General features: G+C 49.9%; 1 protein-coding gene across 1 annotated transcript; it reads left to right on the top strand.

Annotated features, from left to right (window-relative positions):
* LOC104049698 (solute carrier family 22 member 4) lies at positions 1–26,852 on the top strand. The gene is made up of 10 exons (XM_064458279.1): positions 1–456; positions 7,424–7,527; positions 9,204–9,358; positions 13,032–13,203; positions 15,910–16,036; positions 17,976–18,076; positions 19,086–19,300; positions 19,954–20,136; positions 22,506–22,641; positions 23,895–26,852. Exons 1-10 carry the CDS (start codon positions 64–66, stop codon positions 23,968–23,970), a joined length of 1,662 nt encoding a protein of 553 aa, XP_064314349.1. The 5' UTR covers positions 1–63; the 3' UTR covers positions 23,971–26,852.
* The last annotated feature ends 1,095 nt before the right edge of the window (positions 26,853–27,947 follow it).

Here is a 27,947-nt window from a genome sequence, read left to right as displayed (position 1 = left end):
GGGCGGGGCGGGGCCGGCGCGCGGGAGCGTCCGCGGGGCGCCGCGGGAGATCCGCACCCCGCCATGCGCGACTACGATGCGGCCACCGCCTTCCTGGGCGAGTGGGGCCGCTTCCAGCGCCTCGTCTTCTTCCTCCTCAGCGCCAGCATCGTCCCCAACGGCTTCAACGGGATGTCGGCCGTCTTCCTGGCCGGCACCCCCGAGCACCGGTGCGCCGTGCCCCGCGGGGCCAACCTGAGCGGCGAGTGGCGCAACGCCAGCATCCCGCTGGAGCTGCGGGACGGGCGGGCGGCGCCGAGCCGCTGCCGCCGCTACCGCCTGGCCGCCCTCGCCAACTTCTCGGCGCTGGGGCTGCGGCCCGGCTCCGACGTGGAGCTGGGCTCGGTGGAGCTGGAGCCGTGCCTGGACGGCTGGGAGTACAGCCGCGATGTCTACCGCTCCACCATCGTCACCGAGGTGCGGGGGGCGGCGAGGCATCCCTTCCCCCCACCCCCGGCCCCGAGTCGGTGCCCCCCGGGGGAGGCTGTGCCCGGCAGGGCTGTGCCAGGGCTCGGGGCGGGGTCGTTCTGCCTTAGGAGGGTCGTTCCGCTTTTGGGGGAGGGGGTCGTTTCGCCTTTGGGAGAGGGGGTCGTTCTGCCTTGGGAAGGGTCGCCCTGCCCTTGGGGAGGGGGATGAACGGGGGGAGCCGCGACCAGCGGCTCCAGTGCCTGTGGGAATGGGTCCGGTGGACGCGATGCTACGGGGAGAGGGTACGTGGGGTGAACGGCCCCCGGAGAAGCCGCCCGTCCTTATTATCTCGGCTGTGTTTGCTATTGAAACTTCAGCTTGTTTTGTTTGGAGAGCATTTTTCTGTGGACGGGGAGGCAAAGGCTGAAAATAGAAGCCCGGTAGTTTCCTTCTGCCGGCACGCTGACCGCGCCGGTAAACTTTCCATCCGATGGAATCGCTTGTTCCCAGTCTTGCTGTGGATGGGGACGTCGATGCTCTCCATCAGCCTGGCTGGGTTTAGAGCGGCGGCGGGCCCTTGCTGGGCCCCGCGCCCCGCGCCAGCACTGCCAGCCACGCCGGTGGCGTTGGTGGCCGTCGACGCTGGGTTAGGGGAGTTGGTGCGAGGCAGGTGTCGCGGGAGCTGCCCGCAATCTGCGGCGTTGCCGGCTCATGGAATCGGGCATGAGCCCGGCCCCCGGGGTTGCGGCCAAGCTGCCAGCTCGGTTTTAAGACTGTACAATGGCATCATTTCTATAGGGTGTCTTGTGGGAACATCAATGGTGATGGGCCACTAAGCGCTTGTTTGGTTTTCTGGCCGTGCTGCGGTGTCGCCACATGGATGCTCTGTCTGTCCACACCAGCGGGGAGCGCGGAGCTCTGGTAGAGCAGGAAAACACAATTCCCCTAAAGCTGCAGGGGTGCTGCTGCTCTTTTGTGTTGTGTTAGTGGAGTAAAGGAATAACGGGCTCATCCTCGTGCCACCGGTGTTTGGGTTTGGCAGCTGGCAGCACCGCCGTCGTGTGGCCAAGCAGCGCGGCCCGGGTAGCTGCGGGATGCCCCGCTCGTGCTCGGGGTGCATGGCGTGGTGGGGAGCGGGTGTCTGGCCCTCCTCTCGGGTCCCCGGCCCTCCTCTCGGGTCGCCGTGACTCAGCAGCAGCATCTGCCACCAAAGGTTGTTGCACAGGGGCACGGACAGGGAAGGTCCTGACCGAGAGGCACGTGGCTGTGGGTCTGTGCCCTGGGGATGAGGGGGCACGGCCAGGGTCTGGGTCGCAGGGACACGGCCAGGGTCTGTGCCAGGGATGTGCAGGCATGGGCTCAGCCGCGCTGAAGCATGGGGGGAGGGAGGTGAGCGGGGAGCAGCTCCAGGCTAGGGGAGGGCAGGATGCGGGCAGGGGAATGCCAGCCTCTTGCGTGCCTGACACAAAGCCCATCAGCGCTCGTGACACCCCTGTGCACGCGTGGCTCTTGCCATTCGTGCTGGCAGTCGCGTTCGGTTGCTGGGGAGCCCTCACGGCACCAAATCAAGGCAGGGTGTGCTTGGGAAGCTCGTCCTGCTCCTGGCCGCGGGTGAGCTGTAGCGGCAGCCCGGCTGCAGCCCACATGCTGCACGCAGCCGTGCCCGGCTGTAACCCTGGGCTGGCACGGCCGTGTGGCAGGCGCCTGGTAGCCACCGCTGGCACAGGCTGTGGCACAGCGATCGCTGCCAGGAGGCTGGATTATCCCAGGGCAGCCACGAACTCGTAATCTGTGGTTTGGAGTTAGCAGTTGCTCTGAGGGAGAAGGTAAATGAAGCAAAAGGAGGAGAAATCGTGTTCTTCCTCAACGAGCAGCAAACAACTTGTGTTGGCAGATGCCAGTCAAGAGCCTTCCGTGCCAGGTTGGGTGGGATGCAGCAGTGGGGTTTGCCACGGGGCCTGGGGCACGCCAGGGAGGCAATAGCACGTTCAGAGATGGAAGTCAAGTGCCAGGTTCCCATCTGTAAGCCAGATGGAAGAGGATACTTGTTTTGTTTTAAAGTCGTCATGGACATTTGGAAAAAATATAGAATTTGGTTTTTAAAACAAGGAAAACAGGCACTGATGAAACCCTGAGAAGAAGCAGCTCAGTTAAACTTGAGATGATTATTTTTGTACCCAACATTTTGCTCCATATTAGGAAGGACAAGCCAGGACATGCCATCAGGAAATCTCCACCAAAAAAACTCTTCAGTTCAAGAACTCAGTTGAGGAACAAAACTTGATGGTACAGGATTAAACACTGGAGGTTTTATTTTATTTGTGCAGTTGCATCAAGTCCAATTATCATTGCTGCTGGAAGGGAGCAGGCTGGGAGATGCCGGCTCAGCACCAGCGTTTCTTGGTCTGTGAGGACATGCTAAACCCTGGGAGCAGAGGATCCTAGACTCAGTCATCTGCTTGGTCTTAAAATGGAGGTTATGGCAGAAAAGTGAATGTGTTTCCAGCACAGGTGAAAAAGGTGATCATCAGGCCAGGGTGATAAGAGTGAGTCTGTAAGTGTTAACGATGAGCAAGTGAGGGATTAGGTGTGGTCTGGGTGAGTCGAGGAGGCTCCAGGGCTTCCTTTTGCTTTGTGGGGCTCAGCCAGGCACCCTGGCAGGCACCGGGGTGCAGCCTCCCCGTCTGCTGCACCTCCTTGAGTTGTCCCAACATAAACCTTGTTTTCTGCCTAACCAGGTGGCCGCTGCACCGGGCCGGTGCCACCTGTGCTTGCACAAGGGGGCTTGAGCCAATTTAGCAGGTCATGGCTCCAAACCGGGGCTGTTTTCCTCTCGCCACCCCATCCTGCTTTCTACCATCTGTGCTTTGAAATTAATCTAAATGTTAACATATGTATTTTTGTTATGTTGGGGTGTTTTTGGGTATGGAACTTAACCTACTTCTGCTTCAATTCCGGATAACGGTGCTGAGATCTGACCATAATTAGAGGTTCAAGCACAAGCACCGGTTTTGCTCTCCGGAGCGAGGCGTTAGCATCCAGTTAATTCCCTTGAGCCAGGTTGCCTTCCAGCACCGCTCCCTGGGGCCACGCTCGCTGGGCTGCTCGCCACTACCAGGGCATGGCACGTACCCCAGGCACCGCCACAAGACCCCTGCGAAGGGCAGAGCGAGTGCTGGAGGCTTTGCTGGGCTTCTCACCTGTGTTACCCTGCTCAGCCCCCCTGTCCCTGCCCTGGCGGTGACTTCCCAGGGAAGGCAGAAACCAGCAGCTTTTGGGACTGGCAGAGGTGAGAAGCTGGAGATGAACTGCTGTGGTTTGAAGGCGTCTGAAGGATTTTTCTGTTCCCTTATGGCTTTTTCCAGCAGCAGCGAGCAGCCCTACCCAAACCTGGTAGCCTGCCCTGTGCTTGGGCGTGGAGGTGTCTGTGCTCATCACTCGTGCGCTGAGCGGAGCCGGTCTCGTGGCTGGACTTGGTGCCCAGGGGAGCAGCACGGAGGGTGATGCTCACCCTGCTGCTGAAGATTTTTTTAAATACCTCTTGAGCTGTTTGTCTTCAGATTTACTCTTAGAAACAAGGTCGGACTTCCCCTGGTTTATGGCCTCGGCCATTTACATGAGGCTCTGCTAGCGTGTTCTTCTCTGATGTGAACGGGCTGATACTCAGGATGGTTAATTAGTGATTTCTGGTTGAGAACTCCGGCGGCAGGGTCACTTTGGGCAGCCCAGGCACCTTCTGCAGCAGTTTTTCAGAAAGCTTCTCCATCCATAGCATTCCTGCTGGTAGTGCCTGACAGAACTGGCTCTTCCAGGAGCCGTATCTGGGAGCTTGTGGGAAAGGGTTGGAGGGATTTGATGGTAATAAAGTGATTTAACAGTGTTCTTGAGCAGCTCTTACTCCTAGCGTTCAAAGCACTTGCTTGGAAGCTTACATGAACTTTGCTCTCCAGTGTGCTTAGCCAGGGACATTACAGAATTACTTATTTTCTAGTTAATGAATAATCATGCCATTACAGACAGCACAGGAGGAAGTTGTAGCTGTAGGTAGATTAGCTGTGGCCGGGGTGTAGCTCCCGTGCCCACGGTGTGCTCGGTGCCGGCTGTGATGGATGCAGCCTCTGAGGAAGAGGTCAAATAAGTTAAGTTTCATTTTTTCCCCCAAGTACCGCTTGAGAGGAGTCAGTGTGCAATGAACACCTTAAAGCCCTATGAATTCAAGCACGCGTGAAATCTTACCATGTCGACGCCTGCTTGACCACTGGGCAGCACTAGGGCTTGAGCCTCCGTCTGAGCCTTTGGGGAGGGGAGGCTGGCGTTTTGGTAGAAGACGATGTGTTCCCATAGAATAGGGCTGCATAGATCATCGCCCAGGTCCCACGTGCTGCGTGTGGTATTGCATCTAAAAGAGGCAGTGTTTTTCACTCAGCAGCTTCAGGTATACTTGGAGTCGGGTGGATTTGATGTGTTTGTGTGTTTTGTGGTCAAATACAGCGAGTTTCTGTAGACGCCGACCCCTCTCCAGCCAGCCAGCTCCCGCTGGAGTTTAAAGACTCAACGCTGTGTAATGAATTTTTGCTGTCTGTGCAGTAAGTCATCGAAAAGGTAGAGCAAACAGCTGGGTAGGAGGCATTTGGCACCACAGGAAGCAACTCGGTTTCACGGGCAAGTTATTATTTAGCTGGATTTATTTTGCAGCCAAAGTGCCTTTGGCACAGTGGAGGCATTTTAGAAGCGCTGACCCTTAACCTCAAGGGACTGAAGTCTGAAGGTCCGGGAGCAGGCACTGCGCTGGCAGCCCTAGAGCGGGGTGCTCAGCACCCAGATGGTTAATAAGGGGCTGTATCGGCTGCAAATTGTGCCACCTCGTTAGTCACCAGCTTTCCCGGAGAGGGGGGAGGGAGGTGCAGGAGGCTGTGGGAAAACGCCTCCGTGGTGTGGGGCCCCGGCGAGCCCGGCTGCCGTGGAGCTCCCACAGCTCCCACCGCTTGCAGAAGCAGCCCCTCTGCTGCCTTTCCTTCTTCCCTGCTTGCGCTTCGTAAAGAAACTCTTGCCTTTAACGCCATGTTTCCTGATGCTGAATTTCGCTTCGTTTTAAATATGGTGCGTGATTTCCACCAGGTTCTTTACAGAAATCTCAGTTTTCTTTGATGCGTCAAATGGATCCTTATACGTATTTTTCAGGACTAGCATCCTTGAACATATCGCAGCCGGGCTGACCCACACGCTCCCATCCACCATAGCAAGCACAGCGAAGAAAAGCACAGGTGCGTGCCCAGATGGGCCCACGCCTCGCCACCTCTCCCTTCCCGGCAGGGAGGAGAAAACACTTTACAGAAACGGCTGCTGTAGGTTTCTTTTTGTTATTGATCAGATTTAAGTATTGGACGGGTGTTTCAGTCCTCAAATCTCCATATTCCCGTGTTAAAGACTGTGTGTTTCTCGGGAAGAGGCGTGAGCTGCGTTTTGAAGCTCAATTCATCTCTTTTTGTCCCGTAGCTGGCGTTACTTCACAAGCTGGGCAGAAGGGCAGAGGTACCCGGCTCCCCACCGCTGGCAGCGTCCCTTCACTCTGTTTAGAAATAGGCATTGATTGCTTCTCTTTCCTAAACTATAGTTCAGAGCAAACTGCGTCGTACCACGCCACATCCCCCCTTGCTTTGGGGTTTACTTCTGCTTCTTCTTCTGCAGCAGCAACGGAAACGAAGCCCAGCCGCCGAGCCATCAGCTGCTAGGTTTGGTTTTGGCAGGACTGGCAGTGCTGTCAGATGGCATCTGGCTCTCTTTGTAATGCAAGAATTGCTCCTTTTTGTTGCCTGTAGCTGAGCTGAGGAGACTGAGCAGCCCAGAGGGGAGGTTTCTGCTCCACCACCCCTGCCTTTGCCTGGGCTTGGCCACCGCTTGCCGAGACCGCTCAGCCCATCCGTTCCCTGGGCACAGGCTGGTGTGGGCGATGTCCCCACTCTCTGATAGCATGGCTAGTTATTAAAATTATGCTATACTTTGATCTGTGGTCTAATTAGCTTATTTTTCTGGTAGAATTATCTAATCTGAGACTGACGTGTTTGAAGTCTATCCATAAGCACTCCTGGCAGGCATCCCTTAACCGGGAGATTAGTCACTGGGATGGGAGCAAGCCGTGGCAGAAACACACTCAGCTGTAACTTCAGTGGACGGAGACTCGTGGTGCTGTTTTTATTTTTCTAAACCTTGTCTGGGGTTACAAGTGGCTTTAGGTGGAAGTTTCCACGCTGGCTCCTGTCCTAAGCCTCCAGTCCCAGCTGGGTCTGGTCGTGAGGCTGAGCGACGGGCAGTGAGTCAGCGCTGCAGGTTGTAGGGATGGAAAGGAACTTCGAAACAACGTCAGCGTAGGAGAAGTGATTTTATTCTGTGCATCTTCTTGCATATGTCTTGTTGAACCCAGAAATTAGAGAAATGCAGCAGTTTTTGTGCTGGAAGAGATCAGGTAAACTGGAAACCGTCCCCAGCCAGGGATGGGAGAGTCTCCCACCCGTCTCCATCGCTCTGCTTTTCTGCTGGGGAGCATCTCGGGCCGGGGGGGCCCAGGTCCTGGGTGTTGGGGGGTCTGACAGGCGTGTGGTGGGGAGGTTGTGCTGGAAGCAGAGCCAGGGCAGCCCCCAGGCTGCACGCACTGACTGCCCATCAGGTTTGGCATTGCTGGCCGCTCGCCCACTTCAGAGGTGATGGGGTCCCATCAGACGGCTGCTGTTTCGGCCTGAAGGGGCTTGCCTGGGGAGGTAAGAGTTTTCCCTGGGGTTTTGTGCTTTAAGCAGGGCGTTCTGGCAGTGACCTTCGCTGTGAAAGCTGCGCTGGTGCCAGCGATGGGTGGAAATGCGGGTGTGGGGAAACTAGATGAAATCACACGGAAATGTGTGTGTCTCCGGCAGTAGCCCCTGCGCCTGGATGAGGCTCGACGCAGCGTTGCGGCTGTGTCTGAGCGCGGGCCCTTCTCTTGCAGTGGAACCTGGTGTGTGAGGACGACTGGAAAGCCCCGCTGACCACCTCCCTCTTCTTCGTGGGGGTCCTCATCGGCTCCTTCGTCTCGGGGCAGCTCTCAGACAGGTAACACCCGTGCGCAGGGCAGGTCAGACCTGGTGTCACGGCTGGTGCGTTTGTTTTTAAGAGGCGTAAAGGAGTTAAATTTCCAATTCTCGGAGGTTTGATCAAAATGAGGTAACTGGCCTGGCTTCTTCAAAAATCCCAACCTTGATCTACCCCAGGCACAGGATTCCTGCCTCTTGGGCACTTCAGGAGACCAACGACTGATCTCCACACGGAGCTCATGCAGCTGCTTTGCAGATTCATGTGGTGGTTTTCACTTCACGACTGCGTTTGTCTCTTTATCTGGCCCTTTTTGTAGTTTAAAAGATGTTGTTCTTTGTCACACATTAACTGACAGTCCGTTCTTAGAGCCGCAGGATAAAAACTTGTCCTTTGGAAGCTCTGCATAGAAGAGGTGGTTTGCTGGAAATGAAGTAAGCATATTCAAGAGGAAGATGAAGAGACAACCTGTAGATGGGTAGCAGTCATGTCATACCATCTAAGGAGATGCAAAACATCAGGAAAAAATTACAGGCATTTGACAATTATCTCGGCCGTATTGACGTTCTGGCCTTACAAATGACAAGCGCATAATATGTGCTCCTTCTGTGAGTCTCTGCTTCCCTCCTTATACGTCCCTTAGCCTTTTTTTTTTCCTTCTCATTATGGCAGGGTCACAAATACTGCTTCCACTGCTGCCTGTTAGTGAGGAATTCATAACAGTTTCAGCACTTCTCTGGGTGTTTAGCAGAGGGGTTTCAAAACTCCATGGGAGTCTGAATCCTAAAGCCTCCACCGTTAAATTCCATGTGATCTGAATTTGGTCTCCTGACTCCTACCCCCGGTGCAGAAGTCAGTCGGTGTTAATGTTTGAAAGGGAGATGAGATAATCCCTAAATCACTAAATCCCGCTGGGGCCATGTGCCCACTGGGAGCATCTAAGAAAGCGTGCGTGCCCTGGCGGTCAGCCTGCCCGACGGCCGGGTCACCTCCTAGCATGAGCTATTCGGTGAATTTTTAATTTTTTTTTTTACCGGTTTGGCAGTAAAGGGGTATGTTCTGAGCCTGTCCCCGAGCCGTGTCCCCTGCACTGCTGCAGAAACCTTTCCTAAGCCAAGGGCTGCTGCAGGCAGCCGGCGATGCAGCCCGCGCCGCAGCCGCGCGGAGGGCAGCGTGCCCCGGGTCAGCACGTGGGTGCGCAAACCCGTACGTAAGCTTGCTCTTACCTTCCCGTAAGAAAATGCTACGTACTTCTAATGCAGACAAGTGGGTGAGAGAAAGGGTGTGCTATGTATGGCAGCTCAGAGAGGCTGAAACCAGTTGATAAAGCTGTTTAGCAGGTTCGCAGTGTACCGGCGTTGCAATGCGTAGATGCCCGTAGGCTGCATGGCTTGCAATCTTCGGGTGTCTCTCTTGCTGTCTCATCTCTTTAGTCCCTGTCTAATGGCTCCCTGAAGTTTCTGCTCTTAATTTTTCTTCTCGGTTTATTTCCTGGGTCTTGGAGATGTTACTTACTGTGGTGGTTTTTTTTAGTGTTTATGAAAATGATAAAATTTTTTTAAATGCCTGAAACTTAAGTTGTTTTAAGCTGCATCACTTGAGGTTGGATATTCGTGCTCCCTTGTGCTCTCTTACTGAGCCCTGCTCCGTAAATAAATGCCATTTCAATAATAATCTCGCTTTATCTTTTGCAAAAGGTTTGGCAGGAAGAACATCCTTTTCTTGACGATGGCCGTGCAGACTGGCTTCAGCTTCCTGCAGATCTTCTCTACCAGCTGGGAGATGTTCACAGTGCTCTTTCTCATAGTGGGGATGGGACAGATCTCTAACTACGTGGTGGCCTTCATACTAGGTATGAATATGTCTGCATTAGATTAAATGCTTGCTTAATGTACTGTTATTTATTTTATTTTCCTCTGAACCCGCATCATTTAAACAGCGGTAAATCCTCACTGGTACAATTCCTAATTTAGGCCAGTATGACTTCATTTTTTTTGCTCTTGGATTCATCAAACCTACACTTTCTACGGGTTTCAAGAAAAAGATGAGAGCAGGCAACCTCTAAATAAACATTCGTTTCCCTCCTCTTTGGAGAAGAGGTTCTGAGAAGCGTTCAGGGGTTGTTATCAGAAGCAGCAGGTCTGAGACAGGGAAGGCATTCGGGTTCCTCCCTGCCCCTCCGCTCCTTTGCAGAGGGGTCGGTGCATACTGGGGTGCAGAGCCTTGGAGCAAACCAGCGTTTCCAGGCAAAGCCAACGCGTGGCGGGACCGGAGCGGAGGAGCTGGGTGGGTGTCAGAGCCCCCTTAGCCATAAAGTCACCAGTTTCAGTGCCAAGGTTAATGATGAAGTCCCTAATTTTAGAGGCCAAGGTTTGGTTTGTTTTCTCCAGGGAGCGTAGGAGGAAAGAGCCAGTGGCCATGGGGAGGCTGCACAGCTCCAGTCGCTGCCTGGGGACCCCGTGGGGAAGGAAGGGGGGACCCTGTGGGGAAAGGGGTACCCCGTGGGGAAGGGGACCCCGCAGAGTCTCTCGCTAGTCAGGGGGTTTTCAGGAAAGGCAACTGCAGGGGTGAATTACTGGGGTGACTGACGCAGGTCTCGAGAAGGAGCTGGGATTTGCAAGAGCTGTCTTTAAAATATGCATGTGTACGTTTATGTCAGCTTTCAAGCCAGTGGTGTCAGAATTACAATTTGTAGATCGTAACATGAGCTAGTCTAAATTAAAACCGTATAATAACAGTTAATGCTCGTTTTTTCCTACCCCATGAGGCTTTAATGGGGGAAAAAATAGAGCATGATATGAAATCTGTGCTATGGAGGGGACACAGGGGACATGATGCCATGAGTCACTGCTGCGAGTGGCAGAGGGAGGATTAAGTAGGTCAGGCTGTCAGCAGGGAGATCCCTTGCCATTGCCATCGCCACTGCTCCCTCCGACCTGGTAGTTAACTCTTGTGCGGAGCTGATGGAGCCGGAGCGAACGCCTGCCGTGGGAAGGCTGGGAGGTACGGCGCTGGGTCAGGAGCACTGGCTTGGCTCAGAATCCTCTCGGAAGCACGTGGGATTTGGGTATCATGAGGATCTCTGATGGGGGTGTGGGATGTGATCAGGCAGGAGTTTAGCTCCGCAGCTCCCCCAGGAATGTGGGGCAGTGCCGGCTGCAGATCGGGATGCTGCCTCAGCGTTTGGCATGGGCAAAGCCGTGGGGGCGTCCAGAGCACCCCACTGGCCAAACATCCCCACTGCTGAGGGGTAGGACCGGGTCTCCTGAAGCAACGTCAGGTTTGTTTGATTGCACGGCTGCAGTTAGAGGGCACTTCACCCCTTGTGTTCTCTCTCCTGCCATTCTGTCTTCTGTAGCGTTGTTGCAGCAGCGATGACTCCCTGGGAGTGGAGAGGCAGGTGCCCTGGGCGCTCGCTGTGCTGGCCGTTCCCCCGGCACCCTTGAGGCTGTTACTAAGGGTGGCATTAATCTAAACTTAGACATTAGCTTCCTAAGTGAGCTGTCAGCCGCTTAAATGTTGGAGGTCTTACCACGTTACCTAACCAACATACACTCTCCAAACTTCCTGACACCCTCCTGCTTGCTCAGTGTCATTTGCTTTTTAACCGAGTCCAGACCAAACTGTGGGAGTTGTGGCACTTGTGGGGCTCCTGATGGAGAGGAGGGCTCTGTAGACCCAGGGCTGAGAGCTCAGTGAGAAGTGAGGTGGACCTGAGGGCGTCCGTGGATTTTATTAAGCAGTGGCTAGGTATTTTATTGGAAAAGAAATCAGGTGCTCTTGAAGGCTTACAACAGTCTCAATTTTTATTACTAGATATTAGGATGGTACTAGGCTGAGCATTGGTTGTAGGATGCTCTCAGTGACTGCTGCCTGGCTACTGGTGCAGTAGCGTTATTAGAAGATGGGATCTTCCCTTGTAGGGGACACCCCTAGGTTGTGTCCTACAGCCTTCTGTTCCAAAAAATAAATGTGAGATTTGTTCCCACCTCACTGTAAATTTACATCCTTCCATCCTGTGTCAGTCTGCCGTCCACAGACCCGCTGTCCTCCAGAAGTGCTCAGCAATGAACCACACCTTATATCCCAGGCGAGCTAAGCGGGGGAGCAGGCTATGTCCTAGCTGAGCACGTCAGGAAGGCTCCTGAAAGTCTGCCAGCCATTCCCCACGCCAGCCTTTATCTGTCTCAGACAATGCATTAATCAAAGCAAACAGAAGTTGCTCCTTCATCTGAAGGTCCCGGATAATCCCAGCAGCTTTTCTGTACCGGGTGGGTCCGTGCCATGCTGCGGGTGACCGCTGCTGTCGCTGGTGTGGGAAGCACGGCAGCCCAGGTCTTCTCTGCCGTCCCACAAACCGCTGGGTCGGACAGAAGCAGATTTGCCAGGCAGGGAGAAGGACCAGGGAGGAGGGAAGCTCCCCCGGTTCCTCACAAGTCTTCCAGTTCAATAGTTTGACTGGGGTGTTAGTGTACAGACACGGAGCTCAGTATTTTGGAAATGAGGCTGATGGAGATAACCGAAATCCTCTCTGCTCAGTCCTTCCCATGAGGAGAGGGCATTATGAGCTGTTGAATGCAGTTGGAACGTATGGGACTCACTGCTGTGGGAAGTACTGCAGCGCCAAGCATCATTTGGGCTTTGAACACCCATTCGAGTTACTGCCCGTCAGCCGAGCTGCTTTAACTGTCCAGGTGCGCCTTCCTAGGCTGACACAGAGGACCAAAAATGTGACACAAACTCTTCCGCTGGAAGCTCAGCCTGTTTGCGGGTATGCACTAGCTGATCAGCAGGCTCGGTCCCGTCCCTGCGGTACTGCCGGTACCGCGGCGGCTTCATGCCTTTACACGCACCTCTGACCGCGGGTGGGAGCCGCACCGGGCGCTCCATCAGCCGGTACTGGGATTCCTTCATCTTCGTGTCCTTGGAGGAAAGCACAGAGGGTTCGTGTTTCACTGTGTGTTTCCACATGGTAGCCTTCATTTTCTGTTCCCAACTCATGTAAACTCCCGGCAGATGTGGACAAGAAGACTTCGTTAAAAGGACACTTTTCTGTTTCTCTTTTACTTTGCCAGCCTTTGTAATAGAGGAGAACTCACTGAACTGTGGGTCTCTGAATCCTCTGCTAGATCTGTGAGCAAATACTGATGGTAATAACATAGAAGCTGCATAAATGTTGCTGTTACAACTATGTTTAGCATTGAAAATGGTTTTGTACCAGATTCTGCCAGACTGCTGGGGCACGGGAAGAGCCCAAATGGTGCTGGTCTCACGGGTGCTTCAGTGGCAGCCCCAGGGGAGATGCACAAAAAAATCTGGAGGAACCTCCCACCAGATTAATAGCAGTGTGATGATGATCATCTCTTGGACCATTGCTCCTTGACAGTGTCTCTTTAAGTACGATAAGAGAAACCGCTCTTTTCTAAGATTGTTTAGCTTATTTTTTTGTAAATGCAGTAAAGTATTTAGTCATGATTGAAAAGAAAGAGTTAAAATGCTAATCCAACCTCCCTTGTTTTAAACAGGAACAGAAATTCTTGGCAAATCAGTTCGTATTATATTCTCTACATTAGGAGTTTGCATATTTTTTGCAATTGGCTACATGTTGCTGCCACTGTTTGCTTACTTCATCAGAGACTGGCGGATGCTGCTGCTGGCGCTCACTGTCCCGGGGCTGTTCTGCATCCCGCTCTGGTGGTGAGTGCCCCCGCGCCGCGAGGCCGCGCTCCCCACCTCCCCTCCCCACCTGATGCTCTCCCGCCCCGGGTGCTGGGTAATGGCAGAGTGTCGGGGCGTCCCGTTTCTCCGCTTGGGTTTTTTTCTTTTTTCCTCTTTGCCATGTGAGGAGGCTTTGCCTTCAGGCGGGAGTTGGGGGGATTTTTTGTTTGGGGTTTTTTTGCCGGTTTTAAGTCAAGTTAACTACGTGCAGAGCCTCGGTGGTGCTGGCCGTGTGCTTGAACCCACTTTTTCACCAGCTTCCCAGAGCAGCTTGGGAATTCTGTATTTGACTCCTAACTCTGACACGGTTAACCACCTCTAGGTTTACCCCTGTAGTACCGCTGGCTGATTCACTCTAACTTTTCTTCCTTGCTTTTTACTTTAACCCATTTGTAAATGCTCATTCCCCTGCTGATTGGCACTAAAACCTCAGTGAAAGGCTCAGCCCGCTCATTTGGCACGCAGCAGGTTATTGCACTCCGTGTCATTAAGCAGTTCATGCTGGCAGCGCTCGCCTGGCCAGCCCTCTCCCACAGGCGCTGCATGCCGGGAGCTGTGGGCTCTGCCAGGCTTTGCTTTGGCTGCTGGAGCAGGACTTTGATTTGTGAGCTCCTTCAGCCCATATTAACTCTGGCTAAGCCAAAGGCTGGCTCTTCCTTAGCTTGCCCCTCCGAGCCATCCCACGCTGTCTTCTTAGTGGCTGAGCCCATGTTTTCTCTCATCTTTCCGTTGCACTCACCCACCCCTGCTCTAATGCACGGGTGGGCATCTGGGCGCACCCTCACTTGCCCATGGATGCTCTGCCCTGGGGGACTGACAGAACAGCTCAGGAGAACTCCCTGCTCTTCTCAGCTGGACAGAAGCATTGAAGAAGGGCAGATACCTTTGTTCCGTTGCTGCCTTGGTCATCTCTTGTTTTCTGAAGAGATAGCTGTTTAGAAAATAGGAAGGGAAAGGCAAGGTTATCACTTAGACTCTTAAAATAAGGATAATTTACAACAAAAAGAGTTCCTTCCTTTCATATTAGTCTCATCTGGGGAACTCCTTTCCTCCTATTATCTTGAAACAGTTGTACCGCTGAGATTAACGTCTTTATCACAATTAAGTGATTTAGACCCACTCTTCTATAGTCTAAAAGACCTCCTGCAGATCTCAGTCTTGTCAGAAGTCTCTGCTGATGGTTTTGGTTTGGGGTTTTTTTAATCTCATCCTTCAAACCAAACCTTTAAAATGGTTTTTAGCTCCACCTCTGCTATTGTTTGACTTTAAAATCATAGAATCATTTAGGTTGGAAAGGACCTCTAGGATCATCAAGTCCAACTGTCCAACCGTTAAAGATAGTCTGATTCTGTTTAAGGGTTAATTTGCTTATTTAACTTGAAATGCTTCAAACTCCTTCAACACAGCGGCATTTCCCTCTGCACCAAGCAGCTGCTCCTTGGGGAGGGTGGTTTTGGGTGGAAGCCTCCCAGATGTCTGCTATAGAACAGGCACCATGAGGCACATTAAATTTGTTCCCAAGGCACGGCTTCAGAGTCCTGCTTTGAAATGTATTTGGTGGGACTTTCCATGCTTTTCAAGAGCATACATCGTAAAGCTCACCAAAAACTTCCACGGGTGGCACTTCCAGTCTGGGGCTAATGTGGTGGTGATGGGGATCAAGGTACACTGGCAAAGCTGTGCCGAGGCAGGTTGGTATTAGCTGGCATTTGGGCATCTGGACCCACTGCTTCCCCAGGCGATGTGACTTGCACATCCCACTGCTCCGTGACGTGGTTACTCTTTTATTCGTTCCTCTTCCAAACTCTCCAGAAGGTTGCCAGCATCGTCTCTGCAGTCTTGTGTTCCTCAGCTTGCCCACAAAGAAGAGCAGTGGAGGCAGCTCACGTCACAGAAAGTCACGTTAGTGGTTGAACGATCCGATATAAATCATCTGACGCTCGAACCAGTTGACATGGCTTTGGGTCAGTCCTGCAGGGAGTTCATCAGAAAAGGAGTGTCTGACCTGCTTTTTTCCCAAGGAGAGGAAAAAATGCTGCTGGTCAAAGGGAGGAAGGTAGCATCTGTTTAGATCAAAGGATTTAGTTAAGGAAAGGTGAGACATTTCTGTCCTGTGTTTGGTGTTAATTCACTCAACACGTGCCTGGAATCTATTAGAAAATGTCATCAACTCTGCAAGGGGACACTGCCACTGTCCTCTGCCTGGGAGAGCCTGCCTCAGAGCTGTGGTAAAATTGTGAGGTTTGTATATAAGATTCCTGTCACACAGAGCCTTTAAATATACCTCGTGCTTATTTAAAGCATTTCCACATCGCGTGCAGTTTCCTAAGAATATTTTTGCTCGACGCTGGTTAAGCTACCCCCATCTCTGCTGCCTGTCTGGTCACATCTGTTTTCTTCTTGTGGGCATCGGTTATTCCTTAAAAAACAACCGCCCAGGACAAGGGCCCAAGCGTGCATCTACTTCAGCACGAGAATAAACACATCCCATATATTTGAATTCTTCCACTGATCCCAGTGGGACAAATCCATGAATTACATTGCCCACATGCTTCTGTGCTGACTGTCTTCCGCTGCAAGCAATCTATGAGAGGAGAGCATAACTCTTAAAAACGATACATGTGTTCTTAATAACATTTTACTTTTGTGAAAATGTCGAGTCATTTATTCTAAAACTTATTGCAGGATCATTCCTGAATCCCCTCGGTGGCTGATCTCCCAGGGAAGATACAAGGAGGCAGAAGTTATTATCCAAAAGGCTGCGAAAATAAATGGCATTACACCCCCAGACGTGCTTTTCAACACCGCAGAGGTACGTTTCACATGGCCTGGTACTTCACCTCGCCGGCAGTTTCCCCACTTTGGCCAGTTGACTTGTTGGGAAATGCCAGCAGAGAAACAGTTTGCACCAGCAGCTCTTAGAGGCTGGCGGTGACTGTTGGTGTGAGGTAAGTGCTGGGTTAGTGAGTACAAAATGAGAAGCCAGAGGCGGGGGGTTAGTTGTTTGGGGTTTTTTTACAGTAAAATTCTCTTCCTCAGCAGTGGTTGGTTGTGGTTTTCAGAGCAAGGGTGACCCAGATTGCTTCATCCTTTGGGCACTGAGAAGACCTAAGGAAGACGCGTTTGTCCCCATTTCAACTTGGTGCGACATTAGTGATTTGCAGTTTAACAGCAGCCCTTCACAGGGGGGGGCTGTGCAGGGGACCTTAAACAGGCACCCACGTGTGCCAGGGCTGCACGGAGCCCTGAGGGACTCCTCGGGTTGCACAAACCAGCCAAAGCACCCGAGTGCTACAAGGGCACTTGAAAACCGTGATGGTAGCGAAGGCAGTGAAGAACATTAAGCTCTTGTTCAGGCCTGCGTTTTTCCTGTATTAAGGAGAAAGCGTAGCACAAACCTAGTCCCCCAGCAAGCCCTGCTGAAGAGGCACATCCATTTTTCTTGTGCAAAGAAACGAGCACCGCTTCCAGCCTTGCGTCAGCAATGACCGCGTGTCCGTACGTCAGCTCTTACTTTATTGCGTTATGCTAGCACCTGCGTTTTATGCCTCCTGATGCCTCCTGTTAGAGCAGAAAGCAAAGCACCGCGCGCTCCTTTGCAGTATCTGTAGGAGAGAAATGCTGCGTGCTACGCCTCCTGGGGGCAGGATCCATCTGTTGAATGTCACGCTTACATTTTGGCTGAGCTGCGGAAGATCTCTTTTCCAAGCGTATGTTCTGGTGTAAACTGAGGTGCACGTTTCAGGTATAGGAAGCTCATCCTACAGAAACCATGGAAAACCACTTCCCTTACTTCACAGCCAGAGTTCGGATGTCTTTCGTACGTGACTTTTTCAGGCTCCAGCACGTGAGTTTGCTTTTCATTGCTGCTGCGTATTTTTGAGACCAAGCGTCAGCTCAGCTGTCCTTCATTCACTTCGTGGGAAGCTTGTGTGCAAAGCATCTGGCCGCAAAAGCCTGAGGATGATGTTTGCATGTGAAGTCCTCCGTTGGAAGTATTTTTCAAATGTTGTTAGAAAGATACTCTTCAGAAACGATCCTCTCTTCCTATGAAAGAAAAACTCCTGGCTAGCCCCATAGGGAGGGCCAAGGGGGTTCACTCTTTGGGCTTGCGGGGAAGCCCGGCCACAGGCACTGGTTTTGCCCCGGCGAGGGCTCTCGGAGCAGGCAGGAGGGCACCCTCACGCCATCCAGAACATTCCTGTGCTCCAAGCCTCAAACTGGACCCTCCATCTCCGATCTCGGGTGCTAGATGCCTCCGTGATGCGCCCTGGCCACCACGCCGAGGTCTGGCATCCGTCCCCCTCTCTGGCAGGGTGCCAGCAGGCGGGCAGCAAAACTGGGTGATTTTCTGCATTTATTTCACATCGTTTGTGAAGGTTGAACCAGAAGAGAGATGAGTCACAGTGCACAGAAAAATGCTTTTGATAACGAGGTTACTCCTGGAAGTACTGTGTTAGATCCTTAAGGAAATGTTAATGCGTCTTTCTTGTTGGCTGATACTTCTTTTTAATTAGTCAGCACGGTGCGGTGGTCTCGGTGCTACCTTTTTTTTTTTTTTAACAAAAAGCTGGAAACTACCACGAGTACAACTAAGGACCGCCTTCCCTGGTGCAGAAGTGGCCCTTGGGCTGGCTAGTTATCCCCGATAGTCGTAACTTCATAACTGCCCAAACTTGTGCGTGTGCAGAGGTTGGTTTGCTCTTAGGTGTGTGGGAATTTTTTTGGTTTTGTTTTCCTTTTTCCTTCAGATGGAGGATTCGAAGCCTCAGCAGCAGCAGAAGGCTATCCTTCTGGACCTATTTCGAACCCGAAACATTGCAACTATTACTATTATGTCATTACTTTTGTGGTAAGGAAATGTGTATTCCTAAAGTACCCAGGCAATAGAACAGTTTTTGATTTGAGGGCACAAGCCACAGTTTTAGATAATAAATCTCAGCCTCGGAGCCCATCTACACGTGGTCCTTGGCCAGTACATGGCCCTCAACGGCCTTGCACCCGCACTGCTTTAATACACAAGAGTATGGAGACAGTAGCCTCGACTCAGATGTAAAATAGTTAGGAAACGATATGTAATAACTTATGTATTTTAAATTTTGTTGCTTTTTGTTTGGTTTTTGGTGTGTTTTTTTTTATGAAGCTCCCACCTCTATAATCTCTGTTTGAAGAGAAATGTCCTTCTTGAAGCAGAGGCAGCAACTCAGTAACATAACAAGAACCAGACCCATGGCCAGCGTTTTTGTTCTGTTTCTGTGCAGTGCCCATCTCAGTGAGAGCCTGGTCCCTGCCTGGGCAGCCGCAAGGAATGAGGACCCAATAATACCATATAGACAAACCGGGACCCTTTTCTGTACTTATTTCCCCCAGCAGAAAGGAACTGGCTAGCACACTGGTGCCATAGTGGGGCACTCTTGAGATTTGAAACCCGAACATCCAGCTCTCTCATGAAGATTAAATAAGATGTCACGGAACTGCTGAGGGTGGGAGATCCTGTCACTGGAGTTGGCTACAAGTAGGAACATAGTTGGCATGGGAACCTTTCAAGAGTTATTTCCTTGTGCCGTTAATGAGTCCATTGCAGTGAAAAGCCTTTGTGAACGACTTCCACAAAGCCTTTTACCCGGTATAGTATATTGCAGGAAGGCCAGAGCAATCAGAGGTCTCTTCAAGCCGCTGTGGATATGATCACTGGAAGGGATGACAGAATTAGAAAGATGGGGTTGCCACTGAGATTTTTTTTTAAGCCACGATGCCTGTGGCGATGCGTTGCGACATCCTATTTTTGTAACGACATCTGAGGCAGCACTGGAGGCGCTCGGAGACCACCTGGAATCATTTGGTTTTGTTGCTTTTCTCAGGTTTTTCACATCAGTTGGTTACTTTGGCCTGTCCCTCAGCACTCCAAACTGGCACGGAAATGCCTACATCAACTGTTTCCTCTCGGCTGTTATTGAAGTTCCAGCTTACGTGATTGCCTGGCTTCTCCTCCGCTCCTTCCCTCGGCGCTACTCCTTATCTGGCACCTTGTTTTTAGGGGGAGGCGTTATCCTCTTCATTCAGCTGGTTCCGGCAGGTACAAGACTCAATACATGACTTAAGTATATAAAATGTTAGAAATATTTTATGGTGCTCTCTAATAGTTCTGTAAAATTACTGGAAACCACCAGTTTGTGCTGATCACCTGCACCTGTGGGTTTTTGATAGGTATATGTGTATGCTGAGTCATGCACGGCTCTCATTTATTGTGTCAAATTACTGAGCTTTTTATAGTCCAGGGGAACCAGCATGTAAAATGAGAGCCAAAAATGTACCGTGATTTATCTGGTTGTGCACAGAGGCAAGAAATCCCTGCAAGTCTTCCAGATTTCGCTGTGTGAAAATCTCCGCAGGTTTTTGTGAAAAAAGGGGCGGATTTACGCTCGTGCTTCATTCTTGTATAATCCAGAATTTTGTTCCATTTCAAGAATGTTGTTTTACTGGGAGAGGACCAAAATCTGAGAAGTACAAAAATCCCCCTGAGCATAATGTAGATGCTCAGGTTAAGTTTGGAGCTGAGTCATCTAAGTATGGGGCTAATACGTGGTATAATTTAAACAAAAACAACCCAAACTCATGACCACTAGGAAAAAAACAGCGATATGATCTTTGGGATGTAGAAGGAACACAAGTAATAAGCACAGGGTGTTGTTTATTTGCCTTGATTTTATTTTTTTTTTCCTCCTCCAGATTTAAACGTCCTGTCTGTTGGCCTGGTGATGCTTGGAAAATTTGGCATCACGGCTGCGTTTTCAATGCTTTACGTCTACAACGTGGAGCTGTACCCAACGCTAGTGCGAAATATGGCGGTCGGAGCTACTTCCACGGCTTCCAGGCTGGGCAGCATCATTGCTCCTTACTTCGTTTACCTGGGTGAGACATCTTTTGTTTCCTGCCTTGCGGCTACACAACTGCCCAGAAACGTTACGGGAGCTTCTGCAGTGCGGGCTTAGCTTTAAGCCCCTTCATTTATTAAGTCCCTTCTCTCACGTTGGGTCTAAGTTCGCTGTCAAACACTGTAGATATAAAGCGGAGCTCTTTGGGTTTCACAGAAGAATAAGGCACTTCTGTCCCTTATTGAGGCCAAGGACCGTTTGTACGGCACCGGAGCGGGTCCGAGCCGGTCCAAGACAAAGATAGTGTTTATAAACAGGGCGAGCGGAGTGGTTGGGCTGATAATGGGTCACATCTTGGCAATGGGCATTACCCCTGGGACGCCAGTTAGTTTCCCAGCAGAGTGTGACAAGAAGCAATCCAGCAAGTTAGCACCAGGAGGAAGCTCATTGCCTTGTACTCTTCATGCGCATCCCGAGACAGGTATGTCAGGAGCAGATGAACCAGGCAGGCATCCAAACATCCCCTGAATTTGTGCTCTCTAAAGCAATCCATGGGAAAACCCATGCAGATTAAGCAGCATAAGTGTGTATTTAATTGTGACCTTTGTGAAGTGACCTTTTTCTGGGGGGTTATAAGACAGGCACCTTGGGGCTCATTTTGCTTTTTCTTATTGTTCATGCCTTGGTCTGTAAGTGGAATTACTGATTTCCTCATAGGCTTTTTTTTTTTGACACTTATTACCATCACGTTCTGAGTGCTGTGCAAATACTAATTGATTTTTTTTTTTAATTTAAAAGGTACACAGCAGTGATCCTCATGCTGCAGGCAGGAAAGGGTGACAGAGAGGGGATTAAGGGTGGAAGTACCTGCTCAGTCCAGTGCTCAATCTCCTGTTTTTCACTCGCACATGATTTATTTCCTTCTGCCATGACTGGACCCAATCCAGCAATCCCCTGCAGCTGACAAATTTTGCTTTCTGCTGAGACCTTTGATGCAAACCAAGCGTGCCTCCTGACTCTGGAGCATCGCTGGTGTACTGCTAACGGGTTAATGCTGCTTCACCGTGCCAGGAAAGGGCAGAGGAGACCTGCAGCTCACCTGTGTTGTCTCACCGTTACATTCCCGTGTGACTGTAACACGCTGTACTAAAAATGATGAAAATACATGTCTTTATTTCATACTCATACAGTGCAAATGTAAAGTAGAAGGGGCTGTAAAGTAGGACTGTGATGCTCCTTAGGGTCTTCAGTCTCCGTTGCAGCACAGGTAACAGGAATAGAGAGATGTAGACAGGATAAAGTTTTTTACTACTGGTTTTTTTTTTCTCCCAGGTTTCCGTAGGCTCAACCTTTAAAAAATCTTGTTCCAGTCATCAGAATAGTTTCCTGTATTTTAGGAGGTTTTCAGAGAAACTCGTCAGCTGCTGCTATTTGCTACAGCTAAATTAGGACCTTGCAGTTCATCTAGCTCATGAACACAGAAGAGATCAAATCACAAACTTTGGCTCTATGTGAAACACCCAGGGGTCTTCACTTTAGTCCTAGTTTCTTCCATATGTTATAAAGCATACTGCTCTATGCCAACCAAAAAATAAAGCTGTCAAGTCCAGTTTAGTACTTTACCTTAAGTACTTTACTCCCTAGCTAATCCCTTTCCTGAAAGCCCTTTTCATTGCTGTGCTATTGTGATTTGAAGATCTTGCATTCTTGCCCAGACATTTGTGCACTACCTTCAGGCTGCTGGCAGGGGCCGCTGCCTTCTAGGCCAAAATAATATTCAGAGTAGACCAAGGTCAGAGCCTCTTGTCTGTCATGGGAAGCCCTTGCAACAAGGAAGGTATTTAAGGATTCCCCCGTTAATGGCCCGTTAGTCTGAAACTGGTCTGTTCAGCTGCCGTCAGTCTTTTCCCTTCTCTTGCACAAAATCAGCAGGATGCACAATCCCAGGCGGCTGATGAATGCTTATGCGCATTTTTATTGCTTATGAGCATTTTTATTCCCTCACATTGAATTATTTAACTGAGGATTTGGCTCCAGATGACAGTGGAGTACTGAAGACTCCAGCAGCGATCCCACCAGAGCTGCTACCTTGCAAAGATGTTGGCTATCCCAGTTGAAAATGTACAAAACCCCCCTATTAGCCGCTACATAAACACACGGGATGGCATGAAATTGATGATAGATAGGCGTTAACCATCCCAGAGCACACACTGTAGCTTTAAAATTGAAAAACCCCTTTGTTTGCTGGCAGATGACAGATGTAACTCAGTTTTGGATTCACCTTTGGTATTTATGAAGACTATTCCAAACTAATTCTGTGTTACAGCGATGTCTGGAATATAAATTTTACACGAGTTCATTGATTGTGTATGTTAAGTACTGTTGTCATGTCCTGTGTTCTGCCAGGTGCCTACGACAGATTCCTGCCATATATCCTGATGGGAAGCCTGACTGTGCTGATCGGGATCCTCACCCTGTTTCTCCCGGAGAGCTACGGCAATTCTCTGCCTGAGAGCTTTGAGCAAATGCTGAAGGTGAAATGGTAAGGCGGCTGTCATTCACCCTGTGCTTCACAGGAATTCAGGACCTCTTTCTGCATAGTCCCTTTTCACAATCAGTAAACGTGTTTCAGCAGAGCCACTGCAAAACATCACAGCTTTCAAAGTGCCCTTTAGGTTATTTCTTTCCTTGGGTTGTTAATTTGACAGACATTGACATTATGCAGTTTCTGCAGAATCTCTGAACCTGAGACAGGTGAAAGTGGGCACTCGCAAATCAAGGCTGACCTTCACATTACCCTGAGACTGTTGCTTCATTATCTCCCAACACTTTCCATCCTTTGACACCATCCACTCACCTTAATTCTTCATTTAAACTATTCATTTTGTGGGATGATTTACATTACAAAACACTTCACTCTTGGTGTAAGTTCATTAGGCACTACTCCAGATTAAACACAGGATTTCAGTATTCTAGCCTGTTGCATTTGGGAGGCTAGAGACACGCCAGGACAGCTTTTCTCCTGGTTTATTTTGTTCAGCTATAAGCAGCAAAGGTTCTCTTGCCCCACCGCCGTTGCTATTTAGGGTACCCTGAGCAAACACCTCCGCTGAAATCCGTGCGCGTACATTATAGTGCTGGTGCGGTGGAGACGGCGAGCGTTTGCGAGTTCCTATCGTGGGAGGAAAGCTCTTGGGAGCAGCAGAGGGAAACAGAATCAGGCAAATTGCAGCTGCGTAGCTTCCATCCAGCTTAGTGAGAATTGGTGCTGGAACAGAATTTGCTCTTGAAGAAGCTGGAATTGCATGTCCTCATTCCTGGTCTCTATAAGGAGATGATATTATGCTTCCAGAATAAGAAGACTTCTCGGGCCAGGTTTCTTGAGAAGGGCATACTGCTCTTTAGCACAATTAGGGACTTCTCATATGTCTGACCTATGGCTTTTCAGCTTTGCAGTTGACAAACCGTAGCTAGAAATCCTGGAGTCAAACCAGATGCAATCCACAAATCTGTGAAGATCCCCTTCGCAGGCTTCTTGCATAAACAGACTGAAGTAACTGAATTACAGTCACTGAATTACATTCAGGTTCCAAGTGTTGTTCTGCTGTTCCAAGTTCCAAGCTGCACCGCTTCTGCCGTCTGGAAAGGCACGTTTATTTTACAGAGCACTCGGATTTTGTTCTGATGTTTGTATTAGTAACATGGTTATTTTAGCGGTGCTAATTAGGAGGGAGAAGTGTCTGATAACACCCTGTAAAATGTTCTCTAGCTTTTCAGTCTTTTACTTGCTTTCAGTTTCAGGAACGGGCAACAAACCACTGGCATTAGGAATTCAAAGGAGAGTCCTAGAATTCTGGTAACACCCTTGTGAAGAACAATGCACGCTCTCAGAGGGGCTGAAAGAAGAACAAGATCTTCTCAAAATGCATTTTCTGCCAGAGGAAAGCGAACAAAACCCAACAGTCAATGCTACTGCACCATAGTTATCCCCTGTGCTACTGTACCCAAACACATAGTTTACTGAGCAGACGCTGTCTGCTCCCATAGGACTTTTACTCTGCAATTCAGTGTCCTGATACCTGGGGTTTGTCAGCAAATACAGTCCCTGTTGAGAAACAGGGACCTGCCTGTGCTAAACACGATTCGAGGATTAGGCTAGAAATGAGCCTTAGGAATAATACAGCTACGCCTCCAGTGAGTCAGGTACTCAATGAAAGCTGCTTAAAGGGGAAAAAAAAGATAGCAAATGTCATGCTGGTTGTTTTTCTCACTGTGTGTATTGACTGGATGAAGGGGAGCTGGGTGTCTGTCTTTGAAAATCTCAGCATGAGCCCCTAAAGGAAAGATCCCGGCCTCCTTTGAAATCTGCAGCCAAAGCCTGATAGACTAAGTGGGATCAGAATTTAGTTGTAGCAAAGCAGACACAGACTTCACTGTAAGGACGTGTTTTTTAAACAAGATATCAGAGTATCTTTTGATGCACTCACTTTTCCCAGGACCTGGGATCCATGTCTGATCCACTTGTCCCCGTAAAAGCTGATGCTTTTTCATAAAGCCCACTGAAACCCACAGGCTTCGTGAATGTTCAGTGTCTTTGGGGATGGGGGAAGCCTTTAACACCGAGTAAGGACTCTGCTTGCTGACCTTCTCATGGGCCATGCCCGCTTTCAAAAGAAACGCGGGCTTTAGCAAGTCAGTGACCTTATCCAAACGTGCCATGCAGGTTTAGCTTTCACGTTTTTCACGGTACATTGGCATAAGCAGTTCTTTAGATCTTTTGGGGTTTTCTTTCAAAGCATTTAATTTCTCCTTTGAATATATACCACGTTGTTCAGTACCTCCAGAGAAAGCACACTGCAGTTTCAAAAGCCTCTGCAAAAAACCTTTGTACCATTTACAAATTTAAAGAGGATTTGATGCTTGCAAAAAGCTGATGTTCTGTACCGGAGATGTCCACCTGCAGCTGTTAAAAATGCAAAAGGACTAATTTGGGACCACAAGTTTTTTCAGAACAAACAAATAAAGCCAACAACGACAGTGTTTTGTTTTTCAAATCCTACGGGTTATGTATGTATTTTTTTAAAGTTCAGCAAAGCTAGTTGGGATGGAAACTCAAATGTAGAGCTTAGAGTTGTGCTACTACTGTTTTACAAACACTACATAGTTTGAAAAAAAAGTATAATACCTTCTATTTTTCTGTTTATTGGCTGTGCATGCCCTTCTTGGCCACATAACGTATCAGACCTGGTAGACTGGTTTTTATCCTCTATCAATAAGTTAGCCGTGCTTCACCTCCTGTAAGGGCTGACAAAAGCACGCTGTCTCCTCTCTAACGTGAGGTTCGTGGCAAGGTGTCGTGTGCCGGCACTTGGCACAGGAGTGAGGCGGCACCCTGGAAGTTTGAGCACAGATATAAAGCTTTATAACATTTAAATGCAAGGACCTTGTGAATTATTTCAAGCTGCTCTTTGGGATGCGGAAATACTATTTACTTTCATATTAATTTTCTGCAGTTAGGCTTTTGCCATAATGTGGCATGAGGCAACCATTATCCTGTGACCCCTGATGTTCTCGTCCCTTCTCAAGCTGGAATTTCTCTAACAGCAGCAGTATTTAATCTTGGTTTTACCTATTACAAAGTTAATCTATAAAATAGCTGCTTAGACATAACTAAACTTCTCAGCAAAGCCTTTATATCAGCGTAGGACAGGTTTGAGGACTTGGTTAAATATAGGTGGCCATATTTTTATGAAGATTTTTATATTAAGTTGATACTTATTTTATATGATCGTAGACTTGGGTATTTCTAAAAGGTACATATTTTTGTACTCTTGAACTTTGTAGTATCTTAAAACCTAGTTTTCCTGTTTTAAATAAGAAAAAGGGTTGTGGGTTTGCTGGTTTTTTTAAATACCTTGTTTTAATCAGTCCCGTTTTTCTTTCTCAAGCTAGTTAATCTCAAGCTAGTGCCACATTTTAGTGTTTTTAATGGCAGATTTAAAAGGAAAACCTTTCACAAGAGCAGAATGCCTTTCTGAAAAGTACGTGATGATGTTATAAGGCCTTACGGTGTCTGAGCATAGTAAAGATGAGAAAAGGAGATTGCTTCAGCTGATGAAGCATTTGCAAGGAGAATTTCTGTCCTCTGCCAATATCTTTCCCAGGCTCAAATAGGGATTTCTGGCAAAACCCAGAGAGCAAGTCTGTGGAAGAATCAAACAGGGTTGAATCTGGAGGGCAGGAGTGCCCACTTCTGGCAAGTTACTATTTTTTTAGTTGTAAAGCTGAAGACGACAGCACTGGTTTAGTAGCTATTGGCCCAAATCAGATTTCTTGCTCGTGAGCTATTTAAGCCTCTCACTGCAATAATCTTCACTGAGTTTTCTGTGGGTGAGATGCTCGGTGGGGCTCGGTACGGACCTGCCTGCTCACCTGCAGCTGGGGGGTGCCTGTAAGGCTCTGACCCGGGGACGGGAGGGAAGCACAACTCGGTCACTGCCCCGGACCACCGCAGCGGCCGTTGTGCTGTGCCTCGTCTGTCACGTTTATTCGGGTCTCTCTGTGCAACCTTTGATCCTCAGCTGGCTTATTGCATCTGCAAAAGCATCTATGAAACTGTAGTAATTGTCACTCATTAACTTCCCTCTTCATTGTAATAAAAATGTGCACTGGCATTGTATAACCTGCTTTCTGTGTGGACTGTGATTGAAGAATAAAGTGTCCTAACTTTAAAACTTTGGGCAAATAAGTTTAAAGAAGTAATTTAAAATGTATTTAGCATGGATAAAGTGTGAAAATAAAACCCTAAAATAAGCTCTTCCACACGGGAAGACACGGAACGAAAACTCCTTTTAAATACAAGCATTCAAAAACGCTGCAGAAGGTATACATTTGGCTGTTATCAGTTGGAGATGGAGAAAGTATCAGCCACAAAAAGTGGGTTTGAAATGTGAATTAGCCTTACAAAGAGCAAGGCCAATTTCTGCAGTGATGATCAGGCAACTTCTTAACTGAGCTCTACGGGACACACGATCTTCCTGACAGTGCCGCTAGGTCATGAGCTGGGGGTTTTGGCCTAAGAATAGAATATTACTTATTATATTTATTAATTGTGAAACACTTAGTACATGTTCCCTCAGAAAATAGCATTATTGGCAGCAAAACCTTTTTGCAGCCGTAGACAGCCCTGCTGAAGGGATGATGGAAGCTGTGGGAAGGTGCTGCTGCAGCCAGAAGCAAGGTGAGAGCCATTTCATGCTTGGACTTGCAGAAAGCTGCCTGCCTTTGATCGCAGGAAGAGCAAAACCATCGGTGAAGGCTCTCGGCTGGTATGTGGTAACAACCCAAGCAAGGCCCTATGGAAGATCCCTGTGCGTGTTGCAACATGTGGCTACATCCTGCGTGTGGGGGGCAGCTGATTAATGATTCAGTTCAGCTCAGGCCTGGTTTCTGAACCCTTCGGGCAGTAAATAAGGGACCTGACGCTTGGATTAATGGGCTGCTCCGGACAAGGAGTCACCAGCGGGCAGGGGACGTGCCGGCCAGCCGGGCCTGGGGAGGGAGCGCCGCGTGGGGCAGGCAGAGCTCCCGCCCGCAGGCCTCTGTGGCCGCGGGCCTCTGGGCGCTGCCTGGCGCCTTCCGCCACAGCGGGGTCGCCTCCGCCAGCCGCCGCTGCGAGCCCAAGCCCAGGGCGGCAGCCGAAGCCGGGCCTGGGCCCTCCCTCAGGCCTCAGAAGGCCCGCCCGGCTCGGCCCAGGCGGCCCCCCTCCCCGCGGTGGCGGCGGGGCTCCGAGCGCCAGGCCCGGCCGCGCCTCTGGGGCCGCGCCTCCCGGGAGGGCGGGCGAGGGGC

The sequence above is a fragment of the Phalacrocorax carbo genome, chromosome 8, assembly GCF_963921805.1.
Source record: "Phalacrocorax carbo chromosome 8, bPhaCar2.1, whole genome shotgun sequence".
In the NCBI taxonomy this organism is placed as follows: domain Eukaryota; kingdom Metazoa; phylum Chordata; class Aves; order Suliformes; family Phalacrocoracidae; genus Phalacrocorax; species Phalacrocorax carbo.
The sequence above is the reverse complement of the archived record's forward strand: the minus strand, read 5'-3'. Positions and strand labels throughout refer to the sequence as shown.